Source organism: Hylobates moloch, unplaced genomic scaffold (assembly GCF_009828535.3).
Source record: "Hylobates moloch isolate HMO894 unplaced genomic scaffold, HMol_V3 SCAFFOLD_3, whole genome shotgun sequence".
In the NCBI taxonomy this organism is placed as follows: Eukaryota; Metazoa; Chordata; class Mammalia; order Primates; family Hylobatidae; genus Hylobates; species Hylobates moloch.
The window spans coordinates 22557400-22577317 of NW_026652278.1; the positions used below are offsets into that span (position 1 = coordinate 22557400).

The following is a 19918-nucleotide window of genomic DNA, read 5'->3' on the forward strand; positions in this document are numbered from 1 at the left end:
GCCCAACCGCCGCCCCCCCCCCCCCCCTCCCCCACTCGCCCCGCCCCGCCCGCCCGCCCCTCCACTACTCTCGCTCCAGCCTCCCCGCCCCACCCCTGCGGCGTGGGCCCGTCACTCGCTAGGCAAGAAAAACGGGCGGAGCCGGGGCAATAGAAGCTGCCCAATCAGAGACGGGCAGTGGCGCCAGCTTCTCTCTCTCCGCCCTTGCCCTTCCCTCAGTTTCTCTACGCCGTCTCCCGCCCACTGGGCGCCGCTGGCTAGCCGGGCTACAGAGTAAGCCTCCGGCAGGGTAGAGTGACAACTCCCCGATCGGAAGTTACTGTTGAAGGTAAGGCGGCCATAACTGATAATGGCAACAGGAGATTCCTGGCTTCCTGTTTCCAGGGTGACGTAGATTCTTTTCCTTCTCCAGTCTCACCGTTACCCTGGGCAACAGCTGAGCCGTCTGGGAAGGGATGCATCTGTAAGTAAGCCCAAAGAGGTACCGTGGGTGACCAGACATCCCATGTTAGACAAGTTAATTTATACTCTGGACCACACGTCCAGTTTCCTGGCCCTTATTTTACTGAGACGTCTGGTCACTTACGGAGATGGACAACAGTTTAGGGCTCCGAAAATCCCTCTCCTGCCCGGAAGTTGCATTTGGCACTTCCGAATAGGGTCATGGCGGAAGGGTGTTAATAGCCTGGCCGCCCGTGCCCCAGGGAATGCCTATTCTTGACCTTAGTTGCAAAGTGAGGTGAGTCCCTGGGCCCCAACCAGTGGGCCGGACCCGGGCCGGACGGTCCCTGTGGGACGGAGGCGCTGAAATGGCGAGCGGGGCTCAGGGCCGCTTCCGTTGGAAGGCGGTTTTCTTTCCGGGCTGGCCTCGCGGCGGCCCGCCTTCCCTCCGCCCCCGTGAGGCTCCCTGTGGGGTGAGGCCACTCTACAGACCGCCCTACTCCAGCCGGAGCCAGCCAGCCCGGGAGGACCCCAGCGGGGAATGGGCGCGGACCTCGGGGCGGAGCTCCTAACTCCGGCAAAATGGAGCTCTTGACCACGCCTCCGCAAGTTCCTATTAAGTACTTTCACTCCCTGGCTTTTGGAGGGAAGAGAATTCGGGAACTTCAGAACATCATTTTCCACCTTCACCTATAAAAGAAAAAGATGAGCCCCTTTTTCTTTTATAGGTGAACCACCAGGGCAAGACCTCAGTCTTTTTCCCCTGCCACCTGCCTTCCCATTCTGATTTTTCCCCCCTTTCCGCGTCTCTTCTTTCAGTCTTTGTAAGCTTGGACTGCGGCTCTGGTGGTGGGATATACTATCCTAATCCTGCAAGTCTACAGTTTCTTAAACAACGTGTTGAATATTTTTGAAAATACTGTATTGCTTTTATATGGCCTTTTACAAAGTTACCATACATTATCTTGTAGTTTCTTCTGTATGCTTGAGTCAAGAACTCTCAGTCGTCTTGGTAATACCGGGTTGGATGCTTAAAGCTGCAGCAAGAAGACCAGAACTTTCAGGTAAAATTGAAAATTGTTAATATCCAGCCAGTCAACAATACAGATGCAAACCTACCTTCTCGACTTAATTTCTACTTCCTTAGTACTTACACGCCAGCCAAAATGAACTACTCTTGTTTCTTTGCGGTTAATTACTGAAATCTGTTGTAGCACTCACCTTTTGTGATTCTGTATCTGATTCTGTTATCCGTGGAGATGTGTCTCCAGATTCTCACCAGCAGGAAGTAATTTCCTCTGAGTTTAGCATTTTTTGTACGTCTTTTATGACAATCAGTATGTTATATATATATAACAGCGCTTATGTTTTTAGCTTCACTACCATGTCTGCACCTAAATAGAATAGTTTGTATCAGATTCGTCTACCTGTCATTTTCACCATGCACATGATATTATTTTGGTAAATACTTACTGAAAGTTTGAATATATCGGGTGTCTCTTGGATGCCCAAGACACTTCCAGCCAAGTTTTAGAGACCTTCAATTTATCAGAAATTCAGCTGAGCACTGAGCACCTGCTACTCAACCTTTTTTTACGTTTCCCCGTGAAGTCTTTCTGACATGATTTTTTTCCCCAATGTTTTATTATGAAAGTGTTCATATATTTAAAAGCTGAAAGAATTAAATAATTTAATGAATATTCATGTACCCATCATCTATATGCAGCAGTTAACATTTTGCCATATTTTTTTCATTCCTCTTCACTTTTTCATTGTTGTAAAAAGTTGCAGACACTTATTGTTAGGCAAGACACCCTTAAGATTTCCAGCATGAATTCCCTAAAAATTTTGAAGTTCTCCAGCAAAACACAATATCATTATTACAGCTCTTTTGTAATGTTTAAAATCTAGCCCAAGTGCTAATTTTCCTAATTTACCCAGGAATATCTTTTATACCTTCTCCTTCCCAATCCTGCAAAAAAAAAAAAAAAAATCAAGATCCAGTCAAAATTTTTCTTTAGCTTTAATGTAGTAGAGTTCCCCCATCTTTTTTTCCCCCCTGTGACATTGGCATTTTGAAGAGTTCAAGCCAGGAGTCTTTTTGGAAATGGGCCCCCCTTTTTTCTTCTGTAAACCAGAAGTTAGTCTAGAGGCTTCAGCCGAACATTTTTTTTGCAAGGATGTGTCACAGTATTCACACTTTTCTAGTCATGACTAAGCCTTCTCAAACGCAGCTATACGCACCTTTGCCATGAGTTGCCGGTTAAATCCATCTCACTTCTCAGCATGCTTACCCCTCTCCAGTGTCCTACAAAGAAGAGAGTAGCATTTAATCCTGTGTGTATAGAGTATGTGTTAGCAGCTTGGGTAGGCAACATAGACTACCTTTAATAAATTGTTGCTGCTACTTTGCCTATTCTTGGAGCTGATGCAATGAATTTCTGCAGTAAAGTGTACTGATGTCAGCATAGTTTATGAGTTTCAACTCCTGGCACCCTGCAGACATTGTTGAAAGATGTGTGGGCCCTGCAATTCAAATACAGATGAATCTTGATGTTATCAAAGCAAATACCAAGGCAACTGTTAGCCATCTGGTCACATTCCAATTTAGGCAATGTTATTTTTCTCACTGAAATTCTCATGCAAGTCTTAATTGGTCCTGGTGTTTTTATGGTAGCTTTTTGGTAGCATTAAGCAGAGCCTACTAAAAATTGCAAAATCAAGATTATACTTAACACTTAGTACATTAGATACGTTCTCTGCCCAGTGGATAGAAAAGAGTTTGTGGAAGTTACTTCATAATCACAAAGGGAAAACTCTCAAGACTGCCAACCTCGTATACTCCTCCTAGCCTAGACTTATATTTGATCATGAAAGATAAGTGAAAGGAAAAAACTGCACATAAGGGAGTGGAATAAAATGCTCTGGGAGGACAGAATCTCTTAGATTGGTATAGAATGTTTTTAGCCATCATATTGAAAATTACATAATGCATTCCGTTAGTTGCTTCCTTTGTGTAGAAGGAAATTTCCTTGTGTGGAAATACTCCAGATTTAAGTAAGGCAAAATAATATACCAATTAAAATCACAGGTTTTAGCATCAGTCCTGGGTTTCAGGAATAAGACTATTCAATAACTGGATGACCTTGGACAGCCTACTCACTCTATTAATAATCTATTAAACGGCACCTTGCCAGGTGTGGCTCACACCTATAATCTCAGCACTTTGGGAGGCCGAGGCAGGTGTATCACTTGAAGTCTGGAGTTTGAGACCAGCCTGGCCAACATGGAGAAACCCCGTCTCTACCAAAAATGCAGAAATTGGCCAGGTTTGGTCACGCACACCCAGCTACTCAAGAGGCTGAGGCACCAGAATCGCTTGAGCCTGGGAGACAGAGGTTGCAGTGAGCCAAGATCGCGGCACTGCACTCCAGCCTGGGCAACAGAGTGAAACCCTGTCTCAAAAAAGAAAAAAAATAAAAATAAAAATAAAGAGCCTTAAAACCATTAAGGATTATTGTACACAATTAATTCAAATATATATAAAGTGCTTTACCTCGGTTTATAGCACGTGGAATGCAGTCAGTGTATGGTAGTTAATAACTTCTAAAGCAATGCAGTTAGGGGACATATTGAATTCAGGCACATATTGACATTGATTATTTAGTAAGTGAAAGAATGAATCTATGACAGTAGTTCTCTTAAGTTTAATGTGGGGGACTTAATTAAAAGTTAGAGTCCGGCTGCTGTGGCTCATGCCTGTAATCCTAACAATTTGGGAGGCTCAGGTGGGCGGATCACTTGAGCCCAGGAGTTTGAGACCAGCCTGGGCAATACGGCGAAACCCTGTCTCAAAAAATACAAAATATTAACTGGGCGGGATAGCATGTTCCTGTAGTTGCAGCTACTTGGGAGGCTGAGGTTGGAAGATCACTTGAGCCCAGAAGGTCAAGGCTGTGTGAGCCGTGATCACACGACTGCACTCTAGCCTGAGCAACAGAGCGAGACCCTGTCTTAAAAAAAAAAAAAAGAAAGAAAGAAAAAGTATTCTGATTCAGCAATTCTGATTTCTGAAGAACTCCAGAAAAATCTGTGTTTTTAATAATTGTACAGGGAGTTTTGATGCAGATGATTTGGGGACTGGGCTTTAAGAAGCACTCCTTAAAGTGTCAAACAACTTTTCTCTTTCCTTGCACACTGTTGAAATAGCTAACTAAATACCTCAGGTGCTGAGCAAATACTTTTTTTAAAAGGTTAATAGCTAACATTTTTAGGACCACTGTCTAGTACTGAATTTTGAAATAGGAAGGGTTATTAGAAAAAGACATTTTGCATGAGTAGGATGTATCATTATTAACTTAATGGTAGTGTCTGCTACTGGATTTTCCCAGAGCCAGTGGCATCATCCAAGTTCATCCAAGAAGGATTCCCATTCTTAGGCCTAGGTACATTTCAGAAACTAGACACCACACATTTTATTCACATGAGCTTGAATTAATTAGCTAAATTGAACATGTTGCAACATTCTTCTACCAGCAGATGCCAGATAGCAAAGCAGAATAGAACCTACTGTAGTCTCCGACATATGACATATGATGTTACTTGGCATCTCCGGATAAACATTATCAATCCAAATTAAGCATTCTGCTAACATGTGGGCAGTTGCTTGAGTAAGCGTGAGTATTACTACTTTATGTTTGCTGAAAAATGCATTCTTTCTGGGCTCCCCTTTTCACCTTTTTCTCATATTTACATTCAGAAATCTAGTATGTTTTTGAAAATTCATCTATCAGTTAACCACAAGTCTCGGTTAAGACAAAGATAAAAATTTTGTTATTCTACCATTCTCACCACCCCCTCAGAACCCCCACACTAGGCAGGTTGAATTTACTTTAAGGGACCCAACTTAATAAATATTCATAGAAGAAAAATATTCTTTGCACAAAGTAACCTTTACAGTCCATGGCCATGATTGCTCCTGACTACTCCTTCAGTTCCCAGAGATTGTATTTTTGCATCTCAATGCCCATTAATGATAAAATTAGACAGCTTGGCATATGTTCACAGTGGCTCTGTGTTTTACTGTAGTTGCAAAGTCAAATGCCTACAATGGATGGGCAAGTAGATAAGAGGAAAGAATAGGCAATAGGAAGGACTGGAGAATTCCAGAGCATGTGCTTACCTAAGTGAAGCATCACTTCCCAGCCCTAGCCAAATTTTGCCATGTTGAAATATGGGCTTGACATTGCCAGATTTGTCAAGTGGAGCTAAAATTTGGATTTTTTGTGAAATTTCCTGATTTTTAAACATTGGCTCAAATACTTTTTAAATACCTAAAAACCAACAAAATATTTAAGTGGATAGCATCAAGGGTTACCAGTTTATGACATGTATGTTTCTTAACATGAAAACATGAGTGGTGCTTTTGTTGAGAATCTCAAAATGCTTCAGAAATGTTTTATTTTTGCCATATGTCAACTGCATTTACTTCTGTAGGTTAGGCAACAAGTCACCTGTTATCTCCATCAAAAATTCAAGATAGACTCTTTTAGACAACAAGCTTCTGTTCCCTTGATTACAATTTTAAAGGTTTTAACCTTTGCTGCCCTTTTAAAAGTTTGTTCACATTTTCTCAACTTTGAGTTCTATTATGAAATAGGTTTGCTTTATTATCATACTTTTTAAAACATTTAAGAACACAAATTGGCAGCACATTCTGCTTCAAAAGTAAGTAAGTGAAACAGTATTTTAAAGAAAAGCACCTTTAAATAGATCATGCTGTCTTATAGGTACCATGATATTTATGAAAATTCAAAGATTTTTAGAGACAGAAGATACCTTACGGTAATCTAGAACAAGTCCTTTATTATAGCAATATGAAAATTAGTCCTGGAATAATAAATGTCATACTGTATTTCTAAGGACTTTCACATCCACTTATCACTTGAACCTTACAACCCAGGACAGATAATAAACATGTTTTGTATGAGAAAACCAAACCTCTGGTTGGCTAAGAAATGTATTCAAGGTCACACAGCTAGTTAGCAGCATGGCCAGAGTACAACCATGTACCCTATTTAAAGTATAAATATGAAATAAAGTACAACTAGTTAGCACCAGAGAGCAACCCTGTACTTCATTTAAAATACAAAGGTGAAATAGATTGATTAGAAATGACAGACTGTAGTATAAGCTTCTGTTTATCCAATGACACATTGGATTTTACTGTCATAATTTATTTAAAACACACGGAATCCTAGGATATGCTCAAGGATTCTATTTCTAACTTTAAAACTGGGGTCTTGTACAATTAGCATAAGCTGATAAGTTTAGATACATTAATAGAGGGAAAAAGGAATTACAATGAAGATGTAGTGACAGGTTAGGAGTAGTAGGCACATATTATGGAAGATAAACACATAGACCCATGGAATGGCTCCTTGGGGCTCCCAGCAAAGATCAAATACTAGATTAAGGAGACTTAGTGTGGGGAGGACAGTTTTAAAAACATCCGAATCCCATCCTGAACATTTTCAGAAACCAAGACTTGATGTTGGCATCCACAATATGTTTTCATTTTGATGTTTCTGATCCATATGTATACGTTATGAGTAATCAGGAATGCAGTTTGAATTTCAGTAATTTAGTCTCCTTCTCTGTCTGTCCCCTGTGTGACCACAGCTTACATTTTCCAGATGGCTAGATGAAAATAGGTGCAGTCTAAAGCTAATTGCCCTCTTCAGCTGTTTAACCCAAGATCAGTATCTTCTCATATGAGTTGTGATATAAGCTGTCATATAATTTGTGATATGATGAAAATAATTTAAAAATGCAAAATTTGTAAGCTTTTAAAGTGTTGTATATTTCTAATTAAGCTTGGGATTTGAAAGTTTCAGTGACATAGTGTTTAAATAATATTTAATGCTATAAACAATCTAGAGTCAAAAAGCAGTTTTTCTTCCTAAGAGATTTCAGAATGGCATCAAACATGACAACTGGAATGCTAAATCCTCAAATTAAGAAGACCAAAAAAAAAAAGAAAAGAAAAGCTACATGTTGGTTAGAGCCATATATTGGTCCGACTGTGACACAGTTCCCAAACTAAAGAGGAAGAAATGTGCTTTAGTCAATATGCTGTGCTTATTTTTCATCTACCTCATTCCTGAGATTTACTGTTTGCCTCGTATTTTATTTTCACCCTCCTTTGTAAGGGTTATTAGTGTCTTCAAAATTTCCCATTTCAGTAGAAATTGAAGATTGTATGTTACTTCAGCCTTTGTTGGCTTCTGCACACCATAGTCTACGATTATCTCTCCACCGTCTTCTTAAATGTTGATATTCCTTCAGTGAAGCACCATACTAAACCTGCTTGGGATCTCCCTGTCCTACAGATGCAGCATAGAGAAAACTGAAAAGACACCTTGCCTTTGAGTAAGGCAGACCTGAGTTCAAATCCTGTTTCTTATCAACTATATGATGTTGGACAAGATAACTCTTCTTAAACCTTGTTTTAGTCTGTTAAATTTCATCTCATATATATATATGTGAACCCAATATATAATTTTACCCATGTGCCCGTTCACCTCCCGCTGCAATTGGGAGATGCAGTGGGAGGTGGATGGGCACATGGGTAATTCAATTCTAAAATCACCAGTTATGGTGATAAAAGTCATTTTCAAAATTACTGCAGAAAATTCCTTAAAATATCTACTTAGTTGAAATACATGCGTGACTTCATACTAAACACTGTGTTGCTATTGTTATTCTTAAGCAAACTAAAATTTAAGAGCCACTAAGATAACTAAAGGAAAGAAGCTAAGGTAAATGTCTTGACATTTAAATGATTCTGCCTTTAATATAACTCTTAAGAGTATGGGTATTGAGAGAAGAGGTGGAGAATTCTAAAATATTTTTGCTTGCCCATAGGTTTTTCATCATGCATTTTTAGTCATAAGCCTCTATAACTAATACATGTTAATAAGCTTATTTTTTCTGAAAACCTGATTTTATGCCAACATTATAATGGTACACTATGGTAAGAATTGCTGACATTCATTGAGCTCTCATGCAGGGTTTGGTCTAATGGCTTTATATGAATTATATCTTTAATGCACCAGCCATCTCAAGTTGATGCCACTGTAGGCTTTATCTTGCAGTTGAAACGAAGGCTCAGAAAATCAAGTAATTTAAGTGACTAATCTGACTTCAGCTGCTTCTTTCAACCACCACACTAGACTCTTGTCTCTTTTTACCATCACCCCACCACTCACCATCTTGCCATATCTTTCTTGAGTGATTATATCCACCTCTGTAGCTTGTACTACTGTACAGTTGACTCTGGGCCTCCAGTCCTTTTTACCTTCCTCTTGGACTTCCACACTCTGTGAATCTAAACCGAACTCATAGTCTTTACTCTTCCTTCTCAGCCTTCTTATCTGTGTTTCCAATATGAATTAATACGGGTATATCCACAAGCATGTTAGCTCACTTAAGTCGTCTGTGATCATTTCCTTATCACCCACTGGCAGTGGGGGGTGGGAAGGTGGAGGATGCTTGAATCTCAACTTCTTGTACCCTTAATTACCTCTTATGTCTTCTCCTCTTAGTGTCTGTTATCACTGCTTTAATTCATACTTTCATCATCTTACCTAAACAATTATAGCTTCCTTACTAATCTCCTTTCCTCTAGTGTCCCTTCTCATTTTTCCTTTATTTTGTCTAGAATATGTGTTTCCAAAACATGAATCATGTCACATAACTGCTTAGAACCATCCAGTTAGCTCCCTCTTGGCTATAGGATATAAAGTCCAAATTCAGCATTGCAGACTGAGTGTGAACTGGCTTCCAGCTAGTCAGTCCCACCACAATACCTGGTGCACACTGTACACACACTGCACTCAAGCCACGTCCTCCGACAGAACACTTTTTTTTTAATGCTTCTTCATTTGAATGTATTTTTCACTTTGTCTAGAACATCTGCCCCTTGGTATACATCTCCTTCTCTGCCTAATAAACCCCCATTCAGCTTTCTGGGACTAGCTCCAATGTCATGTTTAATAATTCTTCAGAGACCACCCATTGTCCCCTATCCTTGGCCAAGTTTTTCATGGTTTTCATTTCTTAAGGCACAATAGGCATGCTTTTATTAAAGTACATTGTATTCAATTATAATTATTTGTTTATGTGTGTCTCATTCCTTACCTCACCTCCACCAAAGAAAGGAACTAGTTATTACCTACTCTGTCTCCCTCACTTAGCTATGGCTGGTACATTATAGACATTTAGTATGTTTGTTGAAAGAAAAAAATCTGTTCGTATAGGTACTTTATCATTCCAAATTATTTTTATGTTACATTTGTTAGTTTTCTACTCTGAAAGAGTAATGCTTTTGTTGTCACCTACAACATCATCATTCTCAAACGTGTTTATCACTCTAGTCTTTACTGTCCAGTGTTTATTTCCAAATAGAATACAAGGTACAGCATTAATTTGGCCTGTCAACTCATAATTTCTGTCCACTGTAGAGATTTATACTTTCTTGAACAAAGAACTAGGAGCTAAGCTCTTTTCCCAAATACGTAATAGGTGTGCAGGGAAGATCTTAGTGAAGGATTCTGTCTTTTTCTAAGACTTTCACTTGTAGGTCTCCTGCAATTCCACAACATTTAAGTTCAAGAGATGACATAAGAGCCAAACTTTTCTGGCCGGGCACGGTGGCTCATGCCTGTAATCCCAGCACTTTGGGAGGCCAAGGCGAGTGGATCACGAGGTCAGGAGATCAAGACCATCCTGGCCAACATGGTGAAACCCCGTCTCTATAAAAATACAAAAAATTAGCTGGGTGTGGTGGCACATGCGTGTAATCCCAACTCAGGAGGCTGAGGCTGTAGAATCGCTTGAACCCAGGAGGTGGGGGTTGCGGTGAGCCGAGATCACGCCACTGCACTCCAGCCAGGTGCCAGAGCAAGACTCTGTCTCAAAAAAAAAAAAAAAAAAAAGCCAACCTTTTAATAACAAAATTATATAAATCTTAGTCTTTACAGATTGAAGTTGTTTCTATGAAGATGCTTGCCTGATTAATGGAAAATCTATTGAGGGTATCATTGTTTTGCTGGCCTGAGTTAATCACCACCCCATCACGGCTTTTACTTAAATCTTGTCTTTCCCTAGCTTTATGATTTCACAGTGTAGCTAGGTGCTTAATTGAAGCACCCATTTTTCACCTGCACCTAAACTATTTGAAATAGCCCTGTAATTGTCCTCCTGAATGCATTTAGATCTGTTCAGGTCATTCTCATTCTTAAAATTTTCAGTGGTTCTCCTTATTTCCTTCAAAATCAATTTGATTGCAGTTTGGTTTGGGTTTGTTTCCAGACAGGTTGCTCGTAACTTTTTTTTTTTTTTTTTTTTTTTTAGCATTCCTTGCCTCCCCCATAATGCACCATGTGCTTTGTGTTGCCCATCTTCATGCCTCTGCCCAAACTGTTGTTACTTGCACCTAAAGTTCCTCCCCCATCATCTGTACCTGACACAATTGCTCCCTATTCTGTGTTCCCATGGGATTTTTACAAATACTTCTAAGTATAGAATTTATATTGCATTATGCTTCTTCGCTTATGTGCCTGTTTCTTCTCCCTCCACCCCCATCCTTCAGGATCCTCAAGCCTAGAGACTATGCCTTAGTAAGTTTGACGCTGAATTAAAATTTCAATATAAGATGACTTGCCATTTGAATACTTCAATTTTGTTCTTAACCTTTTCTTAGTAATGGATGTTCATGTAATAGAAAGTAGAAATAAGGCCCATAAATAACCATTAGTTAACATTTTGGCACAAAATATTGTCACTAGAAACCCCCACATCAGAATATCCTTGTGATAGGAGAAAAAGATGTCATTTTTGCCAAGTCTACAAGTTTTTGCAAGATTTTATCTTTTCACATTTAAATAATTCCTTTATAAAAAGACAGCTTTGTCCAGGACAGTCTAAACTTTTCACTTAACAGAGAAAAAAGTCATTCTTCACTTGATTTTAATAAATGTTACATTCAGAAGAAATACAGCTTTTACTAATTTCAAAATTAGTTATTTGTAAATACTGGTATTTTCCTTAAATGTGCTTAAGATATAGCATCTTACTACATATGCCATATTGAAAGTGACATTGCCCTAGGAATACAAAGTGTGTTCTAGGCAATACTGGTCCCATAATTGCACTTTTAAAGAATTCCAGAATCACATAACTTTAGGAAACAATATATACCCAACTCTCCTGTTTGAAATGTATCACATACTTTAGCATATTAAAGTTTCTAAACAGTCCTGCTATTAAAAAGAAAGTTTAACTTTTTTCCTTCCCAGGGCTTCTCAAATTTAATAACTATGGAATCTTATCAGAAAGTCCATTAACATCTCAAAGAACAACGTGGTTATTGTATCAATCAGCAGTCTTTATACCAGGATTTGCATATCCCTCAAGATGCCTGAAGACAATCGGAGGGGTATACAAGCAAGCGAGGTTAAGAACAATCAATTTTCAGATCCTAAACTTTTATATGTAGTGTCTGCTGATAATGCATTCCCTGAGAAAATGGACCTGTGGATAAACCATCATGCTTCATCTCATTTCGTATCTCCCCTTTCACCATTTTTCTTTTCTTTTTTTTTTTTTTTCTTGAGACAAGCTCTTACTCTGTCACCTAAGCTAGAATGCAGTGGTATGATCATATCTCACTGCAACCTAAAACTCGGGCTCAAGCAGTACTCTCACCGCAGCCTCCCAAGTAGCTGAGACTAACAGGCACACTCCATCATGCCCGGCTAATTTTTGTTAATTTTTTGTAGAGATGAGGTCTTGCTTTGTTGTCTAGGCTGGTCTTGAACTGGGCTCAAGCAGTCCTCCCACTTTGGCCTTCCAAAGTGTTGGGATTCCAGACGCGAGCCACCACACCAGTCCCACAATTATTTTTCTAAGAATGTATGAAGGAAAGGCATCTCTCTAGCCTGGTAGAATCTTACTATGACAAAAATGCTCCAGGAAATAAACATCTCTTAGGAGCTACACACAGAGACAAGGAAACATTGGTAACTCAAGTAAGAAAGACTAAGGGCTTTGCTAAAATTATTAAGTAAGTAGTGCTTTTACAAGTCAAGAGACTGTTCTTAGCTTTCAACAATACTGAAGGAATACCTAATTGAGTCATCTGCTGGTCATTTAAAATTATTTCTTGATGATAGGTCACTACATGATTGTTAGCATATAACTTAAGTTCAAAGATTGAATATAATTTTCCCATTCTCATCTCAGTGTTTACATCTACAAAAATGAAGAATAGGGCTGGCCACGGTGGCTCACGCCTGTAATCCCAGCACTTTGGGAGGCCGACGGGGGCGGATCACTTGAGGTCAGAAGTTCAAGACCAGCCTGGCCAACGTGGTGAAACCCCGTCTCTACTGAAAATACAAAAATTAGCCGGGCATGGTGGCATGCACCTGTAATCCCAGCTACTCAGGAGTCTGAGGCAGGAGAATTGCTTGAATCCAGGTGGTGGAGGTTGCAGTGAGCCGAGATCGTGCCACTGTACCCCAGCCTGGGCAACAGAGCAAGACTCCATCTCAAAAAAAAAAAGGAAGAAGAATAGAATTGTAGCAATAAGTAAATTTCAGCCATGTATATACATGAACTAATTGAGAAATAAAGCTGTCTTCTTAGTAACAGATACATGGCCAATAACTTTATGTTCAACAATTGCTTTATCAATGTGTAATTCATTTTGACCAGTTTCATACCAATTGTAATAACTGAATCCAAAATATTTTAAAGTTTAAATTTATAAACATTTTTGTAGCAAGTATGATAGGATGATCATTAAAATATCAGGCATGAGGCCAGGCGTGGTGGCTCACCCCTGTAATCCCAGCACTTTGGGAGGCCGTGGTGGGCGGATCACAAGGTCAGGAGATCGAGACCATCCTGGCTAACACGGTGAAACCCCATCTCTACTAGAAATACACAAAACAAATTAGCCGGGCTTGGTGGCGGGCGCCTGTAGTCCCAGCTACTCGGGAGGCTGAGGCAGGAGAATGGCATGAACCCGGGAGGCACAGCTTGCAGTGAGCCGAGATCACGCCACTGCACTCCAGCCTGGGCGACAGAGCGAGACTCCGTCTCAAAAAAAAAAAGGCATGAAAATATGTTACACTAGAATAAAGTGGGTTGGAAATAGAGGTCCAGGAAGAAAAAAAGATGATATAAAACTTCTAACTTAAAAATGAGCTTCTTTTTATTAATGGATGATGGTGACTATCAAATCGCTGTTATGTTTAGATTATATTGGATGTTTTTAAAAGACTGAAGTAACAGTTATTTTTAAATATGCTGGAAATTACATCCTTTAAATTTATGATAAAAAATTTAAACATCAATGTATGAAGTGATAACCTAGTTTTCCAAAATCTCTTTGGGAGTATGCAAGTAGAAAATTTGAGGACCACTGATAACATATTCTCCAAGTTCAGAAGGACACTTCAGTGATCTAGTCTGGGCTCACACCCATTATTTAGTTTGGTTATCCAACTAAATCACACCAGGGATTTTTTTTTTTTTTTTTGGGGGGGGGGGACGGAGTCTTGCTCTGTCGCTCAGGCTGGAGTGTAGTGGCGCGATCTTGGCTTACTGCAAGCTCTGCCTCCCAGGTTCACGCCATTCTCCTGCCTCAGCCTCCCAAGTAGCTGGGACTACAGGTGCCCACCACCACACCCGGCTAATTTTTTGTATTTTTAATAGAGACGGGGTTTCACCATGTTAGCCAGGATAGTCTCGATCTCCCGACCTCATGATCTGTCCGCCTCGGCCTCCCAAAGTGCTGGGATTACAGGTGTGAGCCACCATGCCCGGCCCCCACACCAGGGATTTTTAACTTGCCAAATGTATATGATTGATTTGAAGGCAATAATCTATCCTAGACCTGCCTTTTAACTCTCACTCCTAAAGCAGAGTAAAATACTTCATGACAAAGATTTGGTTTTCCTTCAAGTTTTTCAGCATTAATTTTAGACATCCAGCTGAAATAGCTACAACAGGTTTGCGTACCTTGTCATGATTTTGGAATGCACTGTTCATCAAAACTATTATCTCTGGGAGAAATTACAAACTTTAGAATCTGTGTAAGAAAAGGAAGCAGCAGGTTATTTTCCATTTACCTAAACCAAGGCCTTCAAAAAATGATGAATTGACACTGTATTCTGTGAGCATTATAAGTTTGGTTCTATTAATGTAAGAATAATTTCATTTTCTGTAATTTAATGTTTTCTCTTAAGTATGCCTTGACAATCTGCATCATTTTTTAACTTGGCATAGTATTCCGTTCTATGGATGTTCCATGATTTAAGCTTTGATCTGCTGGTGAACATTTAGTTAGCTTCATCTATTGCTGAACATTTTGCTATTCAACACAATGCTTTAATGAACACTCTTTTATTTTTACACATTTGTGTTCTTTAGAGCCAATTACTATGAGTCAAAGAAAATGTGCATATTTAGTTTTAGTAGATACAGTACTGCAAAATATCCCTCTAAAAAAGCTTAACAACACTGCTAATTTCCCTATACCATCCCCACCTGTGGATACCATCAGACTTTTAACTTTTTGCAGTTTAAAAAGACATTACACATGCACTCATACACACAAAAGCAGTCTTTGCTTAAATGTCACCTTCTTAATGAGGTCATCATGATTTTCCTCCTAAAATTGAAATACCACCCCCCTCAGCATTCCTTAATCCCCTTTACACTATTTTCTATAGTTCTTACCACCTTCTGGCATGCTGTTGTTTCTCTCTTCTTATTCTAGACTGTAGGCTCCAAAAAGGCAAAGGTTTGGGTTTTTGTCCTGTTCATTATGAACAATGCTTGGCATATGATAAAAAAAAAAAACTCGCATATTTATTGAATTAAATGGCCATAGCAGTTGTAGAATACACATGAATTTCAGCCATAGCTGTTATGTTTCTCCCTTGGCCCATCTGTCCCTGGTTTAAATACATCTCACCTGACAAGAAAGTTCTCTTAAAAGTAGCCACAACTGCTTAGAGTGCATTACTCTAAGCAGATCACCCATGTCTGGCTATTAGCAGGCCATGTGGGAGAAGGAAATACTGTCTGTATACCAACATGTGGTCGACAGTAGGCTGCATATACAACAGTGGTTCTATAAGATTATAATGAAGCTGAAAATTTCCTATTGCCTAATGATGTCATACCCCGTTGTAATGCTCATGATATTGTGGCAGAACACTTTTTCTGTGTTAAGATACACAAATACCATTGTGTTACAATTGCCTACTGTATTCAGTACAGTAACATGTACAAGTTTATAGCTAGGCCCAGTAGACTCTACCATATAGCCTAGGTTTATATTAGCCTGTATACCATCTAGGTTTGTGTTAAGAGGCTGTACCATCTAGGTTTGTGTTAGTACACTCTTAGGATGTTTGCACCATGACAGAACCACCTAATGATGCATTTCTCAGAACATACCCCATCATTAAGAAACACATGACTGTACTTCTTCCTACTCTGGACTCCCAGGGCAGCTGATATCAAGAAAGTATAGCCCAGCCAGTGCTGGCCATCCAACCACCACCTTGCTTATTTTAGCCCTTCCCTTCCTGTTTCTTTCCTGCCAATGCCTAAGGGGGCCTAGAAACAAGAACCAACCCTATTAAAACAGACATTCTATCCAGGCAAGTGACTGGCACTGATCTCCCCCACACCAGGCGCAACCCACTCCCTACCATCCCTTTGGCTCCACACCCTTTACAGTAACAATGGCAGCTTAGTCAAACACAGAACTGAGGTTTGGTAGAGCAGCAAGTTTCATTGTTTTTGTCAGGCCAGATTTTGGATGTGAAAGAGGTATCAGACTAAGAGAAAACAAAGGATAGTGACAATTCAGAGTAGCTGGAGTTGCTTATGCTATATAAGAGCTAAGCGTTGTTTACCTACCACTTTAGCATTTTGGTGATACATACAAAAATCCTTAGCTCCTATGTATTTCCTTCACATTTATCAACATCTATAATGTCCTCCCTTTCAGTGGCATATCATGTCAGGTTTGCTTCAAATAAGGAAATGTGATCATAATGAATATTTTCACTGTGATATATTTAATGGAGAGGCTAGGTGGTGTTTTTGATAGTTCAACTCAAGGCTAATCAGGGGGTCTGCAATGCTAGTAACCTTCATCCTAACCTGGAAAAAAAAAAAGGCAGTGATCACTAGGTACCACTGGCAGGCCTAAAAAGAAAATATGGTAGGAGAAGCTGTGCAGTCTAAGGAAATTGTTTATTGTATTTACTTCACATTCCATTTAGTGATGAGTTGCTTTATTCCTGGTCCATTACTTATTTCATCATCTCTCCCTGCTAGAGCAGTATAGGGGTAAAGTTTGATGACAAAGTTCTGGAAAGCAGATAGAGGTTTTCAGGAACTTAGACGTTCCAGAATAAGAATCTGAGCAAGAGAGAGGAAGATACTTGAATACAGAGTAGGAAGCTTTTATTAGGAATGTCAAAGTAGTGGAGCGGGAATAACAAAGACCAGAAGAAGCTTCACTTGATTATAACTAATTTGCAGTGGTTGGTAAAGGCAGGCATCAAGCCAGATTCACCACTTTATAAATAATAAATCTGTGGGGGTGATGTTGTGAAATGCATGGTAAGGTTGCATCAGCAAGGTGAATCACTGAGTGGGTGGGACCATCTACAAAAGCATCTGTGTTTGGAAAGGGATCATTCTACAGCTTAGTCCAGAACACCTTGAACACACAGCATAGCAGAATCTTGGCTGTAATACTTGGAGCAAATGTCACTGGCAAAAATGGCATATATGCTGGGATGTTCATAACAAATACTCATAGTTAAGTATTGCTGGTCCTTTCGCATATAGAATCTCGGTATTAGAGGAAACTAGTAAACTGAAACTCTACCTTATTTCTGTTCAAGAGCCAGTTTCACCTACTGTATTACTTCGTTACCAATTGCAGCTGTGCAGCCAGTGATCCATAGCATTCTTTTTGTTAGACACAAAGTAGAAACCAGCTGTTGGCCATTGAGACAAGTAGGACTCTTAGGAAATGTTAGCCTGTCAGTTCCTCCTTTTCCTAACTACATGCCTCACCGCAACCCCCCCCCAAAATAGTGGTCATGTTTTTTGTCACCCACCATTCAGGGGAGATGCTATCAACGAACCACGCTGGCTACACACAAATACCTTTTCCTCAGATGATATTAATCATCTTTGCCTTAAAAACTGAAGCTCTACCAAGTTTTCACTATGAGAGAAAAAAATTTAGAACACTTAGCCTTGTAGTTAACACCACAACTGACTAATGGAAGTTGACAAGATCTAAATGCTTATACAAACTATCCCAAGGTCACAGGAAATTAATGGCAATATTATACAAGGTTAGGGTAGTTCACTTTCTATAGGAATTTGGATTTTACTTAAACTACAATGGAAATGTCTCAGGCAATCTGCTTTGGGAATTTATTCTTGAATAATACTGATTTCTCATTGAAGGAAAAAACACTATATCCAACAACTCAGATATGGCGGAAGTGAAGTCAATGTTCCGGGAAGTTCTTCCAAAACAAGGTATGTACATCACAAATATTGAGGTCATTGATTATTATAGGACTAAACAAGTGATAGGCAGTGTCACATAGCAGGCTTAATAGCTAAACATCTGCAGCTATTGTGTTCCGTATTATCTCATTTACTGTCTACTTTTACTATATGCTTTTTCATGATATCCAGTAAAAGGATAACAAATGAAACATTGTTTATTATACCTAAAATTGCCAATTAATTAGCTAATTCCTAAAATTGCTAATTACAATATGAATTTTTTTTAAGAGACAGGTTCTCACTGTGTCACCCAGGCTTGGGTACAGTTGGCACAATCATAGCTCACTGCAGCCTTGAACTACTGGGCTCCTGCCCTAGCCTACTGATTTGCTAGTACTACAGGCATGTGCTACCATGCCTGGCTAATTAATTGGTTTTTATTTTTGTAGAGAAGGGATCTCAATGTGTTGCCTAGGCTGGTCTCAAACCCCTGGGCTCAAACAATCCAACCCCTTTGGCATCCCAAAGTGCTGGGATTACAGGTATGAGCTACCATGCCCGACTCAATATGAAACTTCAGTGAAAGAAATAATGGAATTTACTATGTTAAATAAGGTCTGAAAGTGGAGAAAGAGAAACCTAAAGCAACAGTAAGAAAAGCTGAAGGTTTAAACATTCAGTCATTTGAATATTTACATTAAATATCATACTTTGCTATATTTTTTGCACTATGTATATATATATTGCCAAATCTTACTTTAAAATTAAACTTCTGACACAAAAAGTTCTGTCTGATGGTAACATAGATTCTTGGGTAGAAAGCTCAAAACTTGTCTTCCTCAGAAGCACCCTAGTAGTAAAAGAAATGCACTTGTAGAGTGACATGCTCTGGTCCCACAGCAAAACTCAGTTTAGGTAGAAGAGTTTTTCAGTGACAAGAGATTAATTTTTTAGACCTTCATTCTAGCTGCAAATCCAACTACCAAACAACCGGGTTATCTTTTTTGAATTAATTTTTATTTCTTGTTAAACTTAGGGCCATTGTTTGTGGAAGATATAACCACAATGGTGCTGTGTAAACCCAAACTTTTACCCTTAAAATCTCTGACTCTGGAAAAACTAGAGAAAATGCATCAAGCAGCACAGAATACAATTCGCCAACAAGAAATGGCAGAAAAGGATCAACAGCAAATAACCCACTGAATGATAACTGAGCATTTTAGGGAACAACCTGCCTTATCTACTATTTAACAGTAACTAGAAAATATGCTTGTGTGTGCTGAAAGTAGTGTTAATATTATCAATAAAATTGATAGTATTCGTATAAATACAAAAATATCCAAGATTGATGAAATTTGTATTGTGAATGTAAACACTCTGGTTTGTATTGAACAGCAACAGTTAAACTATAAACCAAGTTTTATGGGGTTTAAGTCATGTTTTTAGAATTGCAAATTAAATTATTTGTTCACCATTCCTATTGCTATCTTTTATAGATAACATTCTTGGTATCTTTTATAACATTCTTGGGCACAAGGGACTAAATACAACTTTTATATAGAGGATCTTTACATGTTTATTAAATCTGAATTTGAAGATACATTCCAATCTTGCATAAAGTGTTTGTTGGGCTTTTACATTACGTAATTTAAAAAATTTTTTTAACCAATTTTATGTGCCATGTCACGTTTAATGCTATCTTGTGTGACCACATCCTACCAGTAATGACAAAACTGTCTTAAACCTTTTTTTTTTTTTGAGACAGAGTTTCGCTCTTGTTGCCCAAACGAGTGCAATGGCATCATCTCGACTCACTGCAACCTCTGCCTCCCAGGTTCAAGCAATTCTC

At 39.2% G+C, this 19918-nt stretch overlaps 2 protein-coding genes across 8 annotated transcripts in view; one reads left to right on the forward strand and one right to left on the reverse strand.

Moving 5' to 3' along the window:
• The first annotated feature begins 57 nt into the window (after positions 1-57).
• BBIP1 (BBSome interacting protein 1) lies at positions 58-19543 on the forward strand. Of its 6 annotated transcripts, none has more exons than XM_058436027.1 (6): positions 58-328; positions 413-463; positions 1413-1505; positions 4981-5117; positions 18022-18096; positions 19106-19543. In XM_058436027.1, the coding sequence occupies exons 5-6, from the start codon at positions 18051-18053 to the stop codon at positions 19270-19272; spliced, it is 213 nt and encodes a 70-aa protein (XP_058292010.1). In that variant the 5' UTR covers positions 58-328; positions 413-463; positions 1413-1505; positions 4981-5117; positions 18022-18050; the 3' UTR covers positions 19273-19543. The 6 variants fall into 6 exon arrangements, with proteins under 6 accessions (XP_058292010.1, XP_058292011.1, XP_032033885.1 ...); XM_058436028.1 differs by having other exon boundaries at positions 4981-5111; XM_032177994.2 differs by lacking the exon at positions 4981-5117 and having other exon boundaries at positions 413-739.
• Positions 2023-19918, reverse strand: part of PDCD4 (programmed cell death 4) — a 45828-nt gene continuing 27932 nt past the window's right edge. Inside the window, exons 13-15 of one of the 2 annotated variants that reach the window (XR_009212704.1) lie at positions 2827-2967; positions 2686-2749; positions 2023-2113 (exon numbers count right to left, since the gene is read on the reverse strand). The gene's annotated coding sequence lies outside the window, so the exon portion shown is untranslated. The remainder of the gene's footprint in view (positions 2114-2685; positions 2750-2826; positions 2968-19918) is intronic. The other variant, XR_009212705.1, reaches the window with a different exon arrangement.

What these genes read in the sequence shown, in the direction of transcription:
- BBIP1 (XM_032177994.2), top strand. Translation starts at nt 1,469, where the DNA reads ATGCTTAAAGCTGCAGCAAGAAGACCAGAACTTTCAG. An exon ending in AAGAAGACCAGAACTTTCAG is followed by an intron (nt 1,506 to 18,021) that starts GTAAAATTGAAA and finishes TTCTCATTGAAG; the next exon opens with GAAAAAACACTATATCCAAC. An exon ending in GGAAGTTCTTCCAAAACAAG is followed by an intron (nt 18,097 to 19,105) that starts GTATGTACATCA and finishes TGTTAAACTTAG; the next exon opens with GGCCATTGTTTGTGGAAGAT.